Source organism: Notothenia coriiceps, unplaced genomic scaffold (genome assembly GCF_000735185.1).
Source record: "Notothenia coriiceps isolate Sejong01 unplaced genomic scaffold, NC01 NC01_scaffold00035486, whole genome shotgun sequence".
In the NCBI taxonomy this organism is placed as follows: Eukaryota; Metazoa; Chordata; class Actinopteri; order Perciformes; family Nototheniidae; genus Notothenia; species Notothenia coriiceps.
Window position 1 is genome coordinate 119,887 of NW_011368187.1, and position 20,280 is coordinate 140,166.

The 20,280-nt window shown below is 40.2% G+C and overlaps 3 protein-coding genes across 4 annotated transcripts in view; 1 reads left to right on the forward strand and 2 right to left on the reverse strand.

Moving 5' to 3' along the window:
- The window catches only part of LOC104963007 (ras-related protein Rab-38-like), a 5,901-nt gene extending 973 nt beyond the window's left edge, over positions 1-4,928 (forward strand). The window contains exons 2-3 of the mRNA XM_010791554.1: positions 2,217-2,494; positions 3,916-4,928. Coding sequence (XP_010789856.1) covers positions 2,217-2,494; positions 3,916-4,065 — 428 coding nt within the window. The 3' untranslated portion in view covers positions 4,066-4,928. The remainder of the gene's footprint in view (positions 1-2,216; positions 2,495-3,915) is intronic.
- Positions 4,929-9,752: 4,824 nt separating this feature from the next.
- LOC104963009 (transcription regulator protein BACH2-like) lies at positions 9,753-14,889 on the reverse strand. Its single transcript, XM_010791555.1, has 5 exons — positions 14,701-14,889; positions 14,364-14,606; positions 12,130-13,551; positions 10,994-11,200; positions 9,753-10,890 (listed from the first exon to the last, which is right to left on the reverse strand). The coding sequence occupies exons 2-5, from the start codon at positions 14,604-14,606 to the stop codon at positions 10,552-10,554; spliced, it is 2,211 nt and encodes a 736-aa protein (XP_010789857.1). The 5' UTR covers positions 14,701-14,889; the 3' UTR covers positions 9,753-10,551.
- Positions 14,890-15,860: 971 nt separating this feature from the next.
- The window catches only part of map3k7cl (map3k7 C-terminal like), an 11,336-nt gene continuing 6,916 nt past the window's right edge, over positions 15,861-20,280 (reverse strand). For both annotated transcript variants that reach the window (XM_010791556.1, XM_010791557.1), the window contains one exon: positions 15,861-16,769. In XM_010791556.1, the coding sequence (XP_010789858.1) occupies positions 16,589-16,769 (181 nt within the window). In that variant the 3' untranslated portion in view covers positions 15,861-16,588. The remainder of the gene's footprint in view (positions 16,770-20,280) is intronic.

Consider the following 20,280-nt stretch of genomic DNA (forward strand, 5'->3'; position numbering starts at 1 on the left):
CACAGCGCACACTGTCCCCTGTGCCCTCAGCAGCTGTGGGGGGATCTTAGTAGGGGGATTTTCAAGGCCATTGCTGTTGCCCCACCACACACACACCCACACACACACACACACACACACACACACACACACACACACACACAGCTCTTAAATGTCAGTATTGGTGGTTGGGAAGTGAGTGGAGGATCTGCTCTCTTCTAGAACCATCAACTCCAAGTGGTTGGTTGGAGCACTTGTATGAAGGGACTTTCAAACTGTATTTCTCCTTTTGTAAACATGACAAGGCAAACAAACAGTAGTAACAGTGACGAGGACTTTGGTGGAGTAAGTGTAATGTTAGCTGGGAGGTAAAAGTTCACAAAGTCTGATTTAACTAACATCATAATACTGGGATTATGTTGAGTACAATTTACATGTAGGCCTACTGATACTGATACATGGATAGAAAGGATAATCGTTCAGTATAACATAATACAACTCCTGTCTGTCTGTCTCCTCCTAATGCTGCCTTACATTTATAAAAACCACTTCCTGTCGAATCTTTGACTCTATACATTGGCACATTGGTGATTTTAGCCATGCTTACAATGACAACATTGCCTAGATAAGAACACCTCATTCAGTCACTATTCAAGGTACGGTGATGCGTCATGTGATTCTAGGAGCATGTGAGGGAGATTAAAAGGCAAGTCACAGGAGTGTCATTGAAGCCTGAATAAAAAACAAAACATCATTAGTCACTCACACACAAGCACATGCTTCCAGCGGGCAAATGCAATTATGAGTAACATCGGATTTAGTTTCATTTACCTGCTTGGAATTCATCCCAATAGGAATAGACAAACTAGGGTCTGTGAAATTCAGTTTTATTTGAATATGGTGGTGAAGTCAACAGGTTGTAAAGCCTGAAATTGCACTGTCATTTTATTATATGACAGCGTGTCAAGTGACATGTGTGACGTGTGTGTCTGTCTGCTGTCACGCCGCTGTACATGAGGGTTCCTTGTGAGCAATAACGGTCTTTGATACATTTGTTCGCAAAAAAGGAGGAAGTTCTCAATCCACGTACTGTCAGTTTTTCCATTTCCTCTCTTACTCATGAGGCAAATAGAAGCATTTTGTCTTGTCGAAGTATCTCTAGCAAAGCCAAAAGTGGACTCTGAAGCGTACATATTTATTAACAGTGTAAACTTTTCTGCTGAGAGGGCATGGTATGTAAAACAAGCTGAATGCAAACGCCTACACACTCAGTTTGGACCAACAAGTATTCACATTAGACAACAGAACACAACCCCCAGGGAAATGTGATGTTGACAGCTTTTCTAACCTGCCCCTCAAGCAAATTATTTCCATCCCCTGCACAATACAGATATTTCACATTGTTATATTCTTACAAATAAATTGTTTTAATACAGTTTTAGTCTGGGTCAAAGTTAGTTTTTATGACAGGTCAGGGAAAATACAGGTTTAATTTAAAGTGGACCTACCATGCTATATTTGAATAATATAGTGTAGGACCATACCTATATAAAGCATATTTATACTTTTATTTTTCAAAATACCAAACAAATCATGCATTTTAGCAATTCCTCATTTCGCTCAATTTAACACTGTCTTTGCATGGGCTGATTCAGTGAGAACAGCACCATCTACAGGCCTGGCATATGTACTACAGCGTCTCCAGCGCTTTCGAACGGCAATGTCCGTGGCTGTCTCCTCCTGATTGGTGGAGTTGGCCCAATAGCCGTAGCGCCACTTCTGTGACATCACAGAAGTGTTCAAATCTGGATCAGTCTGTATCAGATCCGTTGCAGCCCCTTTTTAAGAGATTTGGGTATGGAGGAAAATAGAGAGGGTTGTGTTTTCTGACACTTGGTGAGTTCCCTGGAACACCGGGGACACACATTCATGTATAAAAGACGTACAAAAGTGCATTTTGCATGATAGGTCACCTTTAAGTAGGCCTATTATCAGCAGGCACAAGCAGTTGCATTGACCATCTGGTTAAGAGCAACGTGACAGAAAGACCACATGATTGTGCTGTTTTTGTGGGAATGCAGGCTGTGCTAACTGCAGTCCGAATGCCAGCTGCATTAGCTGTTTTGCTGCAAAAAATAAGTGAAACAATGAGAATCTGTCATTAAACTATGGTGGCCAGGAAACAGCTGTTTTTCAACACTTATCAATGAAGGCCCCTTTGTGTTTGTTTATCACAGGTCAGGAACGCTTTGGAAACATGACAAGAGTATACTACCGTGAAGCCATGGGAGCCTTCATAGTGTGCGATGTGACAAGGCCCACGACCTTTGAAGCCGTCCTCAAATGGAAAGAGGACCTGGACTCCAAACTGATGCTGAATAACGGGCAGAGCATTGCCACAGTGCTTCTGGCTAACAAGTGCGACCAGGGAAGAGAGCTGACCAACAACAGCATCAAAATGGACCAGTTCTGCAAGGACCATGGCTTTGTTGGCTGGTTTGAGACATCAGCTAAGGTGAGATCAGAGTATGCTGAAGGTATTCTTGTTTGCAATGTGTGAAATGAAATGTATTCCTGCCGGTCCTGGGGCATTTGTAGTTAAAGGAATGCTTTCCCATTATAGGAAATGCTCTTATCAACTTCCTTGATAATAATTAGCTGTTCAAATTAAACCCACTTATAAATCTGTCAGGTAAAAATGAACCTGGAGTCAGTCGACAATTCGCTTAGTTTGGCATTATAAATGGAAATAGGGGACATGGCAAGCCTCTGTCTTAACGTAACAAAGCACACACACATATCTTATTTAATATGCAGCAAAAGTAAAAATGTTAAACCACCAATCGTTGTTGACGATTGTTCAATTTTATAGAGCAAGAATGGCTTTCACCCCTGTTTCCAGTCTTATTGCTAAGCTTAGACGACGCTATGTAATATTTGACGTGAGTGTACCTATCTTCTTATGCAACTCAAGAATGCAAAAGAGACAACATCCCAAAATGTTGAAGCATAGCTCTAATCATCTACATTATAATGAATGGTTCAGATGGTAGTCCTTGACACACTCAGTGGAGACCCTCTCCCACTCAGGTCACTGCAGTCAGAGACATCCCCATTGGAATTTCATATCCTGGTGGAAAGTGTCTCTCTGAAATACATTTATAAAGCAGGGTCAGAGTTGTGTGGTGTTTAAAAAGTCCATCTATTCTGTTAAAGTAAACACAAGTTATTTAATCAGTAAACTAGTTTTTCTTGACTTGAATAGAAAATGTTATGTAAGAACTAATCATTTCTGTACAGTGTTTGTTTGTTTGTTTGTAAGGCTAGAACTCCCATATAATCTAGGTAAAACAGGATATAATATCATTTGAATGAGCCTACTTCTTTATACCTAAAAAAAAACTCTGCAGTACTTAAACATGGCTATACATTCTACAAAAGTCTTTATTAACAAAGCTTCTGCTGACACTAATTTGTTTTGGAGAGCATAAGTGCACTGCCACTCGTGTGACATCAAGACTCAACATTCTCAAAAGGTCAAAGGTTAATAAGGTTCACGTTCAGCCAGTAGTGTCAGAGACAGGCACTATGCTTGCAGACATACATATTTTCCTTTGGTAGCAATTAGAAAAACATGCGCAAATTTGTAATAGCTGCAACCAATTACACACACACACACACACACACACACACACACACACACACACACACACACACACACACACACACACACACACACACACACACACACACACACACACACACACACACACACACACACACACCTCCCATAAGAAACAGTTCATTAATTTGGCCACAGTACATAAATCTTTGTTAAAGGCCACTCTCACCTCATGCCCTTTTTTCAAAATGGCATGAAAAAAACCACACCTTCCCCCTCAAACAAAAACCAACAATTTTCTCTCTTTTTTTTAGGACAATCTCAACATTGCCGAAGCTGCAAACTTCCTTGTCAAGCACATCATGGCCACAGAGAATGACATCCTGAAAAGTGTGATACCAGACACCATCTCACCTCAGCTCGACTCCAACAAGCACATGAGCTGCTCTGGATGCTCCAAATAATGAATGGAGAGACAACAGAAGGACAAAGAGGGACAGACACAGTCTTCCAAAGAAGTATCAACAGTACAATGTGGCTTCGTTGGTCCAAACCAAAGTTAAAGGTTTTCATTTGGTACAGAGAACCAGAGCTCACAAAGGAAATCACATGGACTCAGGAGTTCTTGGTTTCAAGAATGGCAGACCCACACGTGTCACCTCTATGTTCTTTGGCATGATGATTGAAAGTATCAAACAGTCAACTTTGCCTTTTTTGGCTGTTCTTATTAGGTGGTCTGCACCCTCTTCTTATAACAGTGTACTTGGAACAAGACTGGCAACTGTCACACAACCTGCCGGACCAAACTTAACAACCTGCTCCCAACATGCTTTAGGCAACATACCCGACGTGCAGTAATTACAAACTGAAAACTGAAGTCTTGTTTCTTGGTTCTTCATCATTTCCAGACAGTTTGATTGTGTTGCTGTTCCCCATCTGTTTACATTCACCTCTATCTAAACATGGTGAAAAGAAACAGTGTGGGTGACATACAGACCTCCTTTAACATTATTCTGTCAGAGCCATGAAAGCAGTTTTGACTTTGTATGCAAGTGAATTTTGCACATATATTTTTGATTGTGATTTTAAGTTATTTACAGTTAACCATTGTGAATGCAAAGCTGATATTCTGCTTGACATATTTTCTACAACTGACTATTATGTGTGATTGAGATTAACGAAAGGGAGAGTTAAAAACAATAGTCCTGGAGCTCGCCTAGTTAAACTCGTTTTTGTCTGGTGGGCAGTTCCCGTGGAGCAGTTTAAGTTGAAGTATTCAACATTTGTTTCTAATGGAAGAGAGTGGTTTGCTGCCATAATTACTCTGTCTGGTTGCAAAGTGATTTCTGTTTCTTCTTCATCTGTTCAAAATGTTTTTTTATCTGTGCATGTGTTATCTTTCTTCATCAGAAGGAGAATTGTGTTGATTATCTGGATGTCTCCAGGACTTTATTATGAGTTCACTTGCCAAAGCCTAACCCTCTGTATCCATGGTAACTAGATCATTTCTTATGGGTATCCTCGAACATCCATGTGAAGCTTTCTCGCTGTACTCACAACCATGAAGGCACAAATGCGCATGCACACGCACACGCATATGCACACGCATACACACACGCATACACACACCCACACAGGCAAAGAGATCTTTCCTCTCTCCATGTCCTTGTTGCTTTGTAACTACCTATTTTCTTCTCTCCCACTCGCTTCCATCATTTGTTTTTGTTTCTGATACTGAAAAATTCTCAGTCTCTGTCTAAACATTTCTTTTACATGTCCTCTTCTTCTCTTTTCCTGATCATCTCTCATGATGTGATTCGTGTACAGCACGTACAGACATCTACACGCCCAGAGAACTATAGTACTTTTTTCGATCATCCAACAAGTTATTGTCATTATTTAAAGTTGTTTTCCTCCATTTGTGACCTTGCATCGTTGTATAATCCCACTAAGGGCAGGCTAGTTGAACCCCCTGTTGTCTTTTTTTCATTGTAACTTAAGACAGAGACGACTTGTACCTTGTATGACCTTTGTTACATTGTTTCTTACAGCAGCTGTTGGTCTGCAGGGTTAGCACAGTATTTATAAGAGTGATCACAACAGCGTCATGTGTTATTGAGTGATTTCTTGGAAGTAATGCATAGCATGCACATTAGGGCCTGATATAATTAAACAATGTCTTCTTCACAGGATTACAATTTCCCAGTGTTAGTTTGGCTCATCATGAGGGTGTGTGACATCATGTGATATCAGCCTGGTGTTACACTATTGTAGCGAGAACTGCATTATCTCACACACACACACACACACACACACACACACACACACACACACACACACACACTCTAGTGGAGAACATTTATTTGTATCAGATAATCAACTTTTTTATATCAAAAGTAAACTGCACACCTTTAACCACCACTTGTGAATTGTTCGTGTTTGTTATTCATTGTGAAGTAATAACAAATAAAGTAACACATGTCCCTCTTTTTGTAACTCATGTAATCAATGTGATATGCAACAAGATACAGCATAAGTAATAGGATAACCATATTTATCAAGATATTGCATGTTTTGACAGGTGAATAAATAAATAGTCTATATGAAATAACCACATGGTAAAGCCTAATTTTGTATACATCTTTGCAAATTCAATACTTCATAAATGAAAAGTACAGTACTTGTTCATGGGATAAGAGCTGAAGATGCAAAATAAACATAACAAATGCAGGTCAATTTAAATATTTTTTAAATAAAGCTTATTCTTTTATATTATATTTTCCTAATTTGTTTGCGTTACTGTATTTTGGATTAATGGCAGTTAAAAGGTTGGAGAAGAGAGCTTGTCACTCTAATGTTGGAGACTATTGTAATCACATTGAACTTGTAAAGTTGCACTGAAAAATATAACTTGAATCTATATATTTCATATCAGTTCTTCTGTGAAATTCTAGTTGTTTTCGGTGTTATTATCACTACAGACGATGTAATCATCATATCTCAATATAATAAATATAACAGTTCAAAGGAAAAAAGGAAAACATATCATATTGAATTGTTGCCCATTGCCAGCTCAGCTGTGTGTGTGTGTGTGTGTGTGTGTGTGTGTGTGTGTGTGTGTGTGTGTGTGTGTGTGTGTGTGTGTGTGTGTTTTCAGGCTGATCAAGGGCTCTCAGGTCCTCATTAGGAAGCCCCATGACGGCGTGGATTACTCTCTGCCAGAGGGATTATTTGGTCGTCCGCTCTTGGCTCACATTAAAGACATCGCCACCAACAACCCATTAACTGATCTAAAAATGCTCTAAGAAACAAGATCACCCCATACTTCATAATGTTGAGGAAGTTGTGTCAGTGGGTTTCAATGTTTTAGAATGTTAATTACGTTTCAAAAGATGTAATTAAAACAACACTTCAATTAAAACTTCTCATTTCAATTTGGGACAATCTGCTGCAAGTTTTGGTCTGTTAACTCTTCCTATGAAAACAACTGGCACAGATCTAACTGTTCATTACTGCGATTACGAGCCCAACATATTGTGCTCCCTTATAGAGCTCAGGCTCTGCCAGAGAACCACCTACAGAAAAACGCCCACATTTTCTCTGGGAGGGAGAGACGGCGAGAAAATGAGAGACAGAGACGGAGAGTGATTAGGAAGAAGCAGGTCGCAAGAAAATGAGATGGGAGAAAGCAATAATTCCATCTTCCAATACTTAAATCTGCATGCAGTTGAACAGAAGCAAACGTATTAAATTGGTCACTTTTGAATGCCTTTCAAATATTTTCCAGAGGGAATTGACTTATATTTGATCAGATGACTCTCTATTAGATCAAAACACAATCAGCCAAGACATCGAGACCAACAGTCATCGGGAATATAACAGAATACAAGCAGCAATAACTCAACATGATAGAAGGGAAATGATCTGGTCTGATCAAGATTCCTCACCATCATAAATTGCTCATCTGGTGCCATCTGTTGACACATTAGTAACACTGCAGGCATTTTATTCACTTCAAGTTTCTGATACTGATTGATTCGAAACAACCTTCGCTTTTCCTTTTCTGTTGATATTTATTTGCCAATACTAATAATAATAATAATAATAATAATAATACATTTAATTTATATAGCGCTTCTCATCTGCCAAGGCAAATCTCGAAGCGCTTCACAACAAAGGACACTGATACAATTTGAGAGATTAAACAAATAATAGTAATAATAATAAAAAAGTTAAAAAAAAAATATATATATATATATATATATATATATAATAAAAGTCGGAGATAGCGATCAAAATGGCAATACTCCAGGTGTACCATGCTCAAAGTTTATTGGAAGGCCTGCCGAAAGAAGAGGGTTTTGAAGACCTCGCGGTGGAAGGGGCAGAACTCAGCTGATCTGGGAGGGAGTTCCAGAGGCGCGGGGCGAATGAGCAGAAGGCTCGTCTAACCTCTCCTTTATTTGTTTTAGTATATCTACTGAAAGCTTGGCTATAACCGGATGCATGGCCTCAGGACATGGTGACAAGGTCCTGTCAGATGCAGGACAACACCAATGGTATTCTCTGCCCAAAAATAATATATCAAAAAATAAATCATTTCAATTACTTCGATGCCCATGACCCCATGGCGGAAGGACGGCTGCTATAATAGTGACCTTTGAATGAAGTACAAATGATAAACAATTCCTAAGTTTCGTCATGTATACAGGAAAAACACAACTATGAACACAGAGGGCTTTAGCAGTAGAAACACATGCAGCCATGAGTGAAGAGCAGCCACTTGAGACTGGTTTAAACATAATTGCAGCATGTGAACTCGTGCGTTCCCAAGCTAATGACCTCCTCCATTGGGCTGTTTTTGTCATCTTTAAGCCCTGGGACCTCAGCGACCCTCGGTTCCCACTGCCCATTCAATAATCCATGATGCCAAGTTAACCTGCGTGACCTTTACCCCCTTGGGTTATACTTTAATTCTCTCCTTATGATAAGTTCATTAATAGCCTCTGAACATGACCAACATTGCTGTGTATTACAGATCTTAGTACAGTTTCGTAATCATCTGAGGAGTATTACGTTATGTTTGCTCACATAAAAGAAAATTGCGAGATGAAATAACAGTCCCTCTATAATTAAAATAGCCTCCAGAGAGAGACAGAGGGAAAGAGGGGGAGTGAAGAAAGAGGGAGAAAAAAAGAGAACTTAAAAGTAATAAAGATGAAACCAACTGAGATTCAGAAGGGAGAAACATGAAAGTGAAGTATTAAATCATGAATACATCTGTCCAGGTTGAAGGATGAGTCCTGTGAGGACCTTAGGAGCTCAGCGATTCATCAATCACTCTGAACACTGACAGATTCTACATCTCATTAACCTTGCTGATGGTTTTTCAATTACACTGCATCTTCACAAGTTGGGCATGATAACAAACACTATTAACTGTTTATTTTTCTGTTTTATTGTTGATTGGTTTTGTTTCACTTTTGTTTATAAAAATCATTTTAGATATATACAGTCCTTTTTTGTGCTTTTAAAATAAATGAACAGTCTTAACAATCATTTGACTGTAGCAGTACTGCCACTAGAGGGCAATAAGCACCAGCGTTATCATGCAACAAAACAAAACGTTCTTTTGTTGAGGACATTTAACACCAAACCCAACTGTCCTCAAAAATACAATGTTGTTAGTCAGAACTTCCTCATAAAATCAATGCACCCTTTACGTAATGTTTGTATTACTGTATTAGTTCACATTAGACACAAATCATTTTGAGGCTAGATGCACTGTAAGTGTGATCAAGAGTACAAAAATAAACATATGCACATATAATACAATGAAATTAGATCATGAGGAAGTTGTGAAGCTGGTTTGCCGTAAATAATCCTGAGTGTCAATATCTACTAAGCGGGGAGAAAATAGGTCAAAGGTCATAGGTGGAAGTCAGCAGAAACGCTGAGTAATGCATGGAATGCAAAACAAAAATAAATAATTGTGCTTTGAGACACAAAATATAAATGTAAAATTGACCTTGAGAGTTATTTTAAAATGGTTGTTACACACAATCCTGCCGCAATTCAGGACAAACTGGAATGAATAATGATGGGAATGATTTTCATCAGGCAGAGTGAAGCAGCTTTCCTCCTGAAAGTGTTTTTTTGTTCGTATATAAAAGTTCTGCTAAGATGCACTTTCTTTAGACAGCACTTTAAACCCATTTAAACACATTAGGAGGTTTGTTTTAGTGAGTCCATGCTGTGAGCAACCTAAAAGAGCCATCTCACTGCGGTTGGACAACCACAATGACAGTTGTCTGGTTTGTGTGCAAAATCTTGTTGTGTGTTGCTCTCTCCATGGAGAGGGCCTAACCCACACTGTGTGCAAGAGGTATTGTTGCTGAGTTTTCCTATTAACACCTGAGAGCCTGTATAAAACACTTTAGAGTTTTAAGAAAGGAAATGAATTATGTATAATTTCCTGAGATATGAAGCAGTGAAGCCCACTATCAATATAAAGACCATTGTTCCCTTTCATTATGATTAACGTCGTGTGTCTTAGTGCTAAAATGTTAACATTCTCAACATGCACCCTGGCTGGGTTTATTTGTGAGCAGGTACCGATCAGCTTTCACCTGAAAACAAAGTCTAATAAGCGCTTTGCCAGGGGTGAAACATTTGCTCTACAGACTTATCATTGGTGTAAAAGTAAAATGAATAGTTTTGGACACCTGGAATGCATTCCTGATCTCGCAATTAAACACTTGTGTTTTAAATAAAAAAAGGGTAGCAGGAGTTCATTAAAATGTTCGTTGATTGCAACCACTCAATATAAATGTATCAAAAGTATGCCACTGCTTTATAAAACAGCCTGTCCTCAGTCCAAAGTCTGCAGTTAAGTCTTTAGGGAATCATTAGTTTGACATCATAATCAATACTATTGGTTTTTGCTGTATCTAAAGCGAATGATGATCATCTCTGGTGAGTGTATCCTTTCTGGAGCTGGAAGCCTCATCAGACGCCATATACTCATCATGGCCAACCAGACAATCTGACCGTTTAGCGTGAGGCTGGAGGAGCAGCCCAGGCTGTGAGAAGAGAGCGTCCATGTGAGTAGAGAGAGAGGACAGAGGGCAGTCCGGGGAACTGTATTTGGCCAACACCTGGAGCTGCTCCGGCTGCAGGTTGGCTTCGCTGCAGACCCTCTGGCATAACGCAGAGACATTGTGACATGCTTTGGACTTCATCTGGCTCAGATGGCTCTTCTCCGTCATCAGTGTCTCCCTCTCTGTCTTCTGTGACACACACAAGCAGCACATGCAATCTAAATGAGTAAACAAGAAGCGGATTGGAAAGTAACTGCTGATTTAAAGAGAAGGTTTTTCGTTTTTTTTTTACCAGTTTGTTGATTTCACACTGCAGATTATATATGCAGTCTAGTTTCCTCTTGCGGCAACGCTGAGCTGCGAGGCGGTTTTTGCTGCGGCGTCTCATATCGTGAACAAACTCCAGCTGTTCTCGGGTAAAGACCTGTTGCTTCAGCAGCTGCTGGAAGTCATTTCTGCTCAGATCAACAATCCACTCAACAGAGAATGGCAACTGCACCTGAGGACACGCACACAGGAAATAAAGGTTTCACAAGAGAGAAAAGCAAGATGGTGCTAAATCAATCCTATATTGCATGATGTCACACTTTAGAAGACATGGGAATGTGGTACAAACACCCCTACTTTAAAGCAGCAGGGTTGTGGAAACAGCTTTGATTTGGTTGTATTGACATCATAAGGACTAATTATCATTGTCAACTTGAAATCTTAGGAAATCCTCCTTTGAATTAAAATACTATGAATAAAGATATGTAATGATCAAACACATGCATGGAGCTGTAATTGCTCAAAATAAGGAAATTAATATAGAGTTCAAATACACTCATGTTAATTTTTTACCAAGATGTTAATCATTTCCTCTGAGATAACTTTTATAGGCAGAGGTTGGGTGCTGGGTTATTGCTTCTGGACAATGTGTGACAGGAAGTGTACACTCGCTGGTTTATTGGAGCAGCACCATGAAGTGTTTTATCTAGAGTAAATAAAAGCTTAGTTTCTCCTGTGAAGTGACCTCAGCTTTGTTTAACCTCTCTGTACAGAAACATGAGAGTTTCCTCAAATCTGTCCTTTGTGCGTGTTCATTGTTAACTCAATGGGCATAGCTGTCAATTTCATGAATTGGACTCTGAGCTAATTATGCACACCGTCGCAACAAACACAAGTAAACACACACACACACATCATTAACTTGGTGAATAATTAACTTGGCACTTAAGTGATTCTGCTTTCTGTTGAATGCAAGCTCAAGCAAACATAGTGAAATGATCTACATGTGGGGTGAGCTTGCTGACGTTTACTGACACAGACTATTTTCAGCACATGAACTTCCCAGTTAGGTGTCAGCAGGAAGCATACATAAACATATCAAAGAACAGAGCAGATCGGTAGAGAAAAGGCAGACTTGATTCATGGTTTTTAACCGCTCACCTGTCTGGCCCGCTCTCTTGCGTAGGCCTCACTGTCTCCTTCTGTCTCCGTCTCCCACTCTCCATCCTCCCCCGAGTTGAAGGATGACACACCTGACTGAGAGCCCCCCTCGCACTCAGACAGCTCTGCTCCCTTCCATACACACCTGCCTTGCTCCAGATCCTGGAAGAAGGGACAGCCGGTGCTTGTGGAGCTGATGTTGTGGCACTTACTCCACTCTAAAGACTTGCTCTGTGCCCGTCCGCTCCCCGTATCGGAGGAACTTCCTGCATCGGGCTCCACGTCGGACCCCAGCCTCCTCGCCAGGTGCTCGGCCATCTCCCTTTCCTCTGAGCTCCTCTCTCTGGCATTATCTACTGACAGGGTCACGCTCTCCATGCTGCCTCTGTCTTGCCAGCCCAAATCAATCTCAGCGTCTGCCATTTTTACCTCAGCTTCAACCTGTCCCTCTGCCTTATGGGTAATGGATACTGGCGGCAGTGCACCAGATTTATTTGTTTTCTTGCCCTCTGTAATGTCCACGGCAAACCCCTGTGACAGAGTGATTGCAGGGGCTTCAACAAAGGTCTTCAGGGGGCAATGGTTCAATATAAACCCTGATGACCTCTCGCCCAGCGATATGCTTGACCCTGAAGAGACTTCCTTGACAGTGGATCTGTCTGAAGAGCTGATCTCTTCCCCCACATTCATCTCTCTTTCCTTCTTAATCCACTTGCGTTGCCTTTCATGTGTGTCTTTCTCAATCACATCAACTTCCCCACCATTCTCTGTTTCCTTGTAATTTTTCCATGGCTCATCAGCCCCTCCTTCGCTCTGTGTGGTGGAATTTGAGGTGGAAATATGAGGGAATTCAACATCAGTTTCTTTTTTGCTCTTAGCACTGCTGGAGGGGGGCGAGCAGGAGAGGTCCCGCAAGTCCCTGATAACTGTGGCAGGATTGTTCAGACTTTTATCTGTGACGCAACTTTCCTTACAACAAGCTAGCTGGAACTTGCGATACTTTGGACATTGCGTATATTCAATGTTGGTCCCTTCAGCTTCAGGTGGAAGAGTGCTTGCTTTGTTCAGACTTCCCATTTTGTTGTTCACTGATTTGTCACAGTGCCAAGCCACTTCCTGTGTATATGGTGAGTCATCAACTGGTTCTACTTCTTTCTCATCCAACAAAACACTGTCAGAGTCAATGTCTTCCTTTAACAATCGTCTCTTACATATCTTCTTACAACAGGTCTTTCTCGGGAAAGGGGCAGAGTCATTGCTGGAGAAGAACTTGGGGAGGAGGAAATCAAAGCATGACTCGTCTAGGTCTCTGAAACCAAGAAAGGAAGCTGAATTGCGTATTTCTAAGACATCGTTTTTCCCGAAGAGAAGTTTGGATGTGTAGGCAAAATTCAGCAAAGGTTCAAAGCCAGCAACTGTCACCTGTGAAAGAGGACAAGCAATATAAATGAGCATTATCTTTCTCAAGGACAGCAATACATAATTCTATAATATGTTCTGTCAGAAGGCAACAATATGCCAGTCAGCCAGGGAAATAAAGCTTCTCTGACCAGATGTGTTTTGTGAAATAAGGCCAAGGATTGTAAGATTTTACTGACACAACAACCAATAAATGTAAACAATAATATATTTTCTATCTTTTTTCAGTGGCTTTTGCAGTTACCAAGAATCTGAGTACCAGTGTATTAAAGAATTGTGTAAATGCAAATTAAATTTGTGAAAGAAACACTGTACTTGTGGAATAATTCGAAGACACAGAAAAATCTAATTAAAAAAGCTTTGTTATCTAAGCCAGCGGTTTCCTCTTGCAGATCAAATTGGTTGAACACTTTTCTGCTTCTGCTTCTTTTTATTTTTGTCTTAGTTTTTCTTCTTTCTAACTTTAGTATTATTCCTTAAGACCCACTGGGAATATATTTGGTGTTTAAATATCTCTTCAGGAAACAGGAAACCACTAAGAACCACAATAATTGTATTGTTAAAAAAAAAGCATTTGAAGGAAAACTGCAGTCAGTCAAGTGTGTGTCATGGTAGTATTTACACTAAACAGCATACTAATATGTCATAGGTTAAAACAAATCTAGTCAGCCTATTTACCATCAACACTATTGAGGAAATGAACCATTCATCATACTTCTCACTTCACATTTACACAGGGGTGTGTTTGGCAGCACGGCTTGTGTGTTTTTCACTTTCTCTACGTTACTTTAATGTATCTTGAGGTGTCCTCTCACCTCTTGTGGCAGACTGATGACAGCTCCATGCTGTGTGAGGGAGGAAATCCTGTGTGAGAAGTACTCGCTACAGGAAGCGAGCACTGAGCGGTGGGCTCTCAAACTGTGGCCCTCCACCACCACGGTAACATCACAATACGTGTCCCGGTGACGCTGCTCGTCCAGGCGGCTCAGCACATGGGAGGAATGCGCCGCAGACTCAAATGTAAACACGGACGACCGTTGAGCAGCCATCACAGACATCTATATGTATACACACAAACACACACTGTTACAGTTAACCATTTCCCCTTTTTTGGGATACATAAAAGGTCAAACATAAAAAAACCATACCAACCTTTCAATGCCGCCTTTATATATCCAGCTTTCTTAGAGAAGTGTTAAAGAAAGTCCCATCTTCTGAGCACACATGGTTATTTCTAAATGGAATGCCGTCAGACCGGGCTACGGTTCTCAGAAAGTCTTATCACAACTCTGCTACAAACTAAAAACCGAGCTTGACTCAGTAATATGGCCTGCGTGTGAGTATGTGGGAGGGAGGGGGAGAAAGAGGGAGTGTGTCTGTGTGTGTAGGCTATGTCGCAACAACTCTGGGTGGAACAGAGCAAGCGCTGATTCATGCACTCCTGCTGATATGGGATGAGCAAGCAGTTTTCCCGTCCGTACCAATCCCACTCTTAGATCTGTCTGGGAAAATAACGGGCTTTTCCCAGATAAGCCATTTATGAATTTACCAAGAAAATAATTCAGAGTAAGGGTTTGGAATTATAAACCAAGTGTTTAAACACAATTTAGTCTTTTGTCCATTTGTTTGTTCCAGAGTAAGTGTGGACTAACTCGTCTCATTTCAGACAATGCATTTTGTGAACAGATGGTGTGATAACAGAGGGTTAAAAACAACTGAAAATGAACTTTTGCAAGAACAAGGAGGAGATTATACTAGTCTAAAATTAAACATTTCTCAGTACTTCTCATATTATGCTGTTCTTCTAGGCAGCAGCAATCTTTCAAAGAGATCAGTTCAAGTCTCCGTCATGTGTTTTTGTGTATATGAGTCTGCCTTCCTTGCAGAAGTCAAATACATGAACAGCTGTAATTTTTTTCTTAGATTTATTTTTTAGGCTTTTGTGCAAGAAACTGTAAAAGGTTGGGTCGTGATTATTAGAGGCAGAAAAATCATGTAATGACTACGAGTGAGTTCTCTGTGTACACCTTCAAAGCCAGGATTCCTGGCATTGAAAGTAAAAATAAAGTGGACTAATCATCACCACAAAGCATTGTTGCCAATGTCACATGATTCAAAGAAGGAAGAAGGAAGGCTACCAGAGTCAAACTAGCCAATCCAGCGACTTTGTCATAATTCCACAATGAGCTAATCTCCTCGTGAAAGAAAATCTAGTTCCCTTTTCCATGTAAGCACTGCAATATGGACGCAAAGCAGACACCAAACACAACAGCGCTGGGAATGAAACTAAGGAACTGATGCTGGTGTTAAAATAAAATTCACTTTAATAATGGACGCAGGCAATAATCAACGTTTAATCTTGTTGTATAATACCCAGGTGGATGAGACACGCTACATTAATCAAATGTACAATTCTTACAGTGTTGTGCCACAGCAGATGCTCATTGTGAAACGTATGAGCGTAATCACCCTTCTTCTTTTACTGTTCCTCACAAAAGGCTATTATTACCCGGTCCCTGACACTTTTAAACCACTCGTCTCATATCCTTTTTATCACAACAGGAACTTGACGGGCAATAGGTGGAAGAGAGGGAGCAGGTGGGGGGGGGGAACAATCCTCAAAATACAACATTTGGACCACATCATACCACCTCATGCTACCTCCACAGACCTCAGGTAAAATATCTGAGTCTCCACAGGACCTGAGACAGATTTCAGATGATCTGGTCACATTCACAGCAGCTGAGTATGAATATATACTGTGAGGTATTTGCAATGACGACCAGGAAGGTTCTGCAAGATCACATAATAACACAATCCAGAAAAGTGGCCTTGTGTCATAGCTTGGTAGAATCACTACAACAGCAGATGATGACAGTGCATCTCAAACAAATGACCACGGCACCTTTCTGTGTAATTATCTGAACCACTGACTGTATTTGTGTTGAATGAGCACTAGCTGAGCCTTTATTTCTGCCTGGTTTCCTGCCTGGCGTCAGCTGGATGTTGGGAGGCCTCAGGTTCTGCGGGAGGTCAGAGGTCACGAGGAGTCCTGCCTCGTCTGATTGGGTAAGCAGAGCCTCTCCAGCTGCTGAGCGCACTCGTTGTGGACAGTCATCAGTGTGCGGTTCTCCTCTGTTAGACGCAGAAACTCCTCCTCTAGACGGGCAATCTCCATGGCAACCTTCTCATCCTCCACCAGCTCTGCCAGCAACTGACGCCTAAATAGAGTGGGATAAAAACATTAACAGAGGGTGCACATTGCTCCTTTTCTTAGTATTTCTCCAAATTATATAATTCATTTTCTGAATAATAATTTCTTAATTCTCTATTTCTTCCTGATTAATCTTATTTTCAGTTGTGAAAACCTGGACCCAGCATACACATGACTGCATGCAGACAAATACCCTGAACAGGTTCCTGGATCAGATAAAAGGGAGATTTGCAGACTGAGCTTACATTTATATCTCAAGCGATTCATATTTTTGAGCTGTTTTGTTTCTTAAATGTGGGGGAAACCAGAGAAACTCAAAGTAAAGATGGAAACAATGCAAACTTACAGAAAAGGCTGAGCTTCAGAAATACAAACATTGTTACTGGGCAACAATGCTAACCACTCTGCAATAAGTCCTGGATGGATATCCTCGTGGATTCATCTTCCTATTATACACACATGCATTTCCAAACATTTGGACTACCTATGTTGCAAATGTATTATCTTTTCAATTTACACACGGCATCTATTGCACGTCTGTCCGTCCTGGGAGAGGGATCCCTCCTCTGTTGCTCTCCCTGAGGTTTCTCCCATTTTTCCCTTTAAACTGTGGGTTTTCTCTGGAAGTTTTTCCTTGTACGATGTGAGGGTCTAAGGACAGAGGGTGTCGTATTGTCATACTGATATTCTGTACAAACTGTGAAGTCCACTGAGACAAATGTAACATTTGTGATATTGGGCTATATAAATAAACATTGATTGATTGATTGAAGTTAATCATACATTTGGCTAATATTCAAGATGCAAAAGGCACATTTTTGTTATGTCTAAGAGTTCTTACAAACCCATATTACAAACATATTGGCTAGTGATGCACAATTGTATGAAAGACAATTTCAACAAAGGTCAAAGGTCTCAGTGAATAAAACGAAAATCTCTGTCTGAATTTTTTTTCCCCAGATCAACTGAATTGTTGATGTCCTGTACCGTAAATCCACTATGCCTTAGCACATGAAGGTGCATGACAAAATAAATAACGTAAACCACATTTTTTGGAATCAAATCCAGCTTTGGTTTAGGCAGGATGACCTGACTTTGCCTGGCAGTGATTTCACACTCTTGGAAGAGAACAGCGTTTGGACTTTGAGAGGCATTGTGAGCACACAGACACGTATATGTACGACGCGTGTGTCATGACCTCAAGCCAGAAAGTGTGTGAATGTCAGGGTTGTATTACGGCTGGTAAGTGCCAAGTCACACAAAAGCAGCATTACCAAAGGGGAGGAATTATTCTTTATTCTACAATGCAGGCAGTCTGTAGAGATTTCATGACTGAACAGGTTTTCATTTGCTGAAGGGGTTCAATGTTAGATGATTGAATGGCACAAACCATACTTTCTTTTAACCAAATTTACACACATCACATTACATTACATGTTACATGTTAGACACTTTTATCCAAAGCAACTTACATACTCAATACTGTGGACAATCCCCACAGGAGCAATTTGGGGTGAAGTGTCTCAGGCACACACGACATGCTGACTGCAGTGGGGTTTGAACCTGTGACCCCCTGATCCGAACACCAACGCACAATGCACTGCACCACACACATATGATACATATATATATATATAGGTAAAACATTTTTCCAACTCTGTTTCAAAACATGAATTGATTTTGACTCAGATTGACATTTTGTCTAGGCTTCGCCATAATATGAATGAATTTGATTGTGACAGCAGGATACTGACAGGGTTTTTTTGTGAAGTGTTTTGTGTTATTATGGCTACTCTTTTGTTTAAATATCGATCACAGTTTAAATTTACTGGATGGACTTTTAATTTGTAATCATCCTTTTCACATACCTATAACACCTATTTTAGTATTTTCATTTCCTGATGTAAAAAGCAATAATAGAAATAGACAGTTCAGCGGAAACGATGAAATATGATATGACTCATCACCTTATCTTTCTATCTCTTCTCATTCTCTGTCTATTTTCAGTTGTTACACCCTCTAAGACTGCTAATATCATCCGTGTTGAAAAGCATAACTTCATTTATTTTGTAATACTTTGTGACAAACACCTAAAACACAAAGAGAAGGCTTTTGCTCAAGGTAATTTGCTCAAGATTTCATTTTGGGATTAAATACTTGTATTCATCTGCAATTAAAGTTAAGCTTTTTCAAACCACAGCATTTTCCAAAACAAGTGACACACAGTGTGATTTACAGTCAATGATCAGGGAATCCGATGCATTACATTTTTGCTGCGTTTCTGTTTTCTTTTCGGGAGCAAGTTGAAACGTGCATGTGCATATGCTTCCTGCTGTGTGTAAGTAAGTTTGTTTTACAGAGAGAGGCTAAGAAAAGGGGAAAGATCCTTCTTAGCTCAAAAAATTGCATTTGGAAACCAGAAAAGAGGAATTGAATCTGATGTAACTAATACAGATTGTTTTTCCTATTTAACGAACAACTAATACACCATGATATGTGCTAATTTAGCCTCTTCTGTGTACCAAAGTTGTGAATACCTGAACAAAATGTGCTTAGAAACAACATAACAGACACCACCCAGTTAAAGTTATGAACAAGTATGACATCATTTCAAATCCTCTAATATGGAAACCAATGTTTTGAAGAAATGTTATGACTTCCTAATTATTTTACAATTAGAGTTTGCATCATGATGGTTCCTGCGATCTTATCTACTATTGGCCTACCAATGTTTGAATCATTGTTTTTGTACACACTGAAAAGGGGTTTTCTGAAACAAATGAATTTGTCTCATGTAAACAAACATCAACATTCTCTCTATACAGTATGGGCTGGTTTGATATTACTGACCAAAAGTTCACTGAGTGAATTTTGGAAAATCCCTCCGCAGTGTGTTAGAATATTGTTCCTGTTGTATTTTCTGCAACACTTCACTGTATGTCCGGGACTAACCTGAATTTCTGCATGTAATCAAATGGCAAGTAACAAAAAGTCCATTGTATAAAGTATGTCTGTCAATGGTTGATGACCTGAGCAGAAAATATGAAAGTATCCACACACAATAATCTGAGTAATAAATTATCAACAACAGAGAAATATTGTACTTGTAGTATTGGCGTAAAAGCACAATCTGTGTAGTGCCTTCCCTTCTGCCTAGTTGTGAATCATTTTACTTGAGGTGTGAATCTAACTTGGCGTGTGTACGTGTCAGTGGAAGTTGGCATGAGCGACAGCGTTAAAAGAGAGAACCAAGAGTTTGTACTGGCCTGACTCATCATGTTCTTATCTCAACTCAAGGCTACACTCATCCCATCAGAGTCTGCCTGCTGTTCTCTATTTAGGAGCTGCCAAGTGGCGTAGGTTGTGTGTGTGTGTGTGTGTGTGTGTGTGTGTGTGTGTGTGTGTGTGGTGGGGCAACAGCAATGGCCTTGAAAATCCCCCTACTAAGATCCCCCCACAGCTGCTGAGGGCACAGGGGACAGTGTGCGCTGTGTGTGTGTGTGTAGGACTCCCCTGTG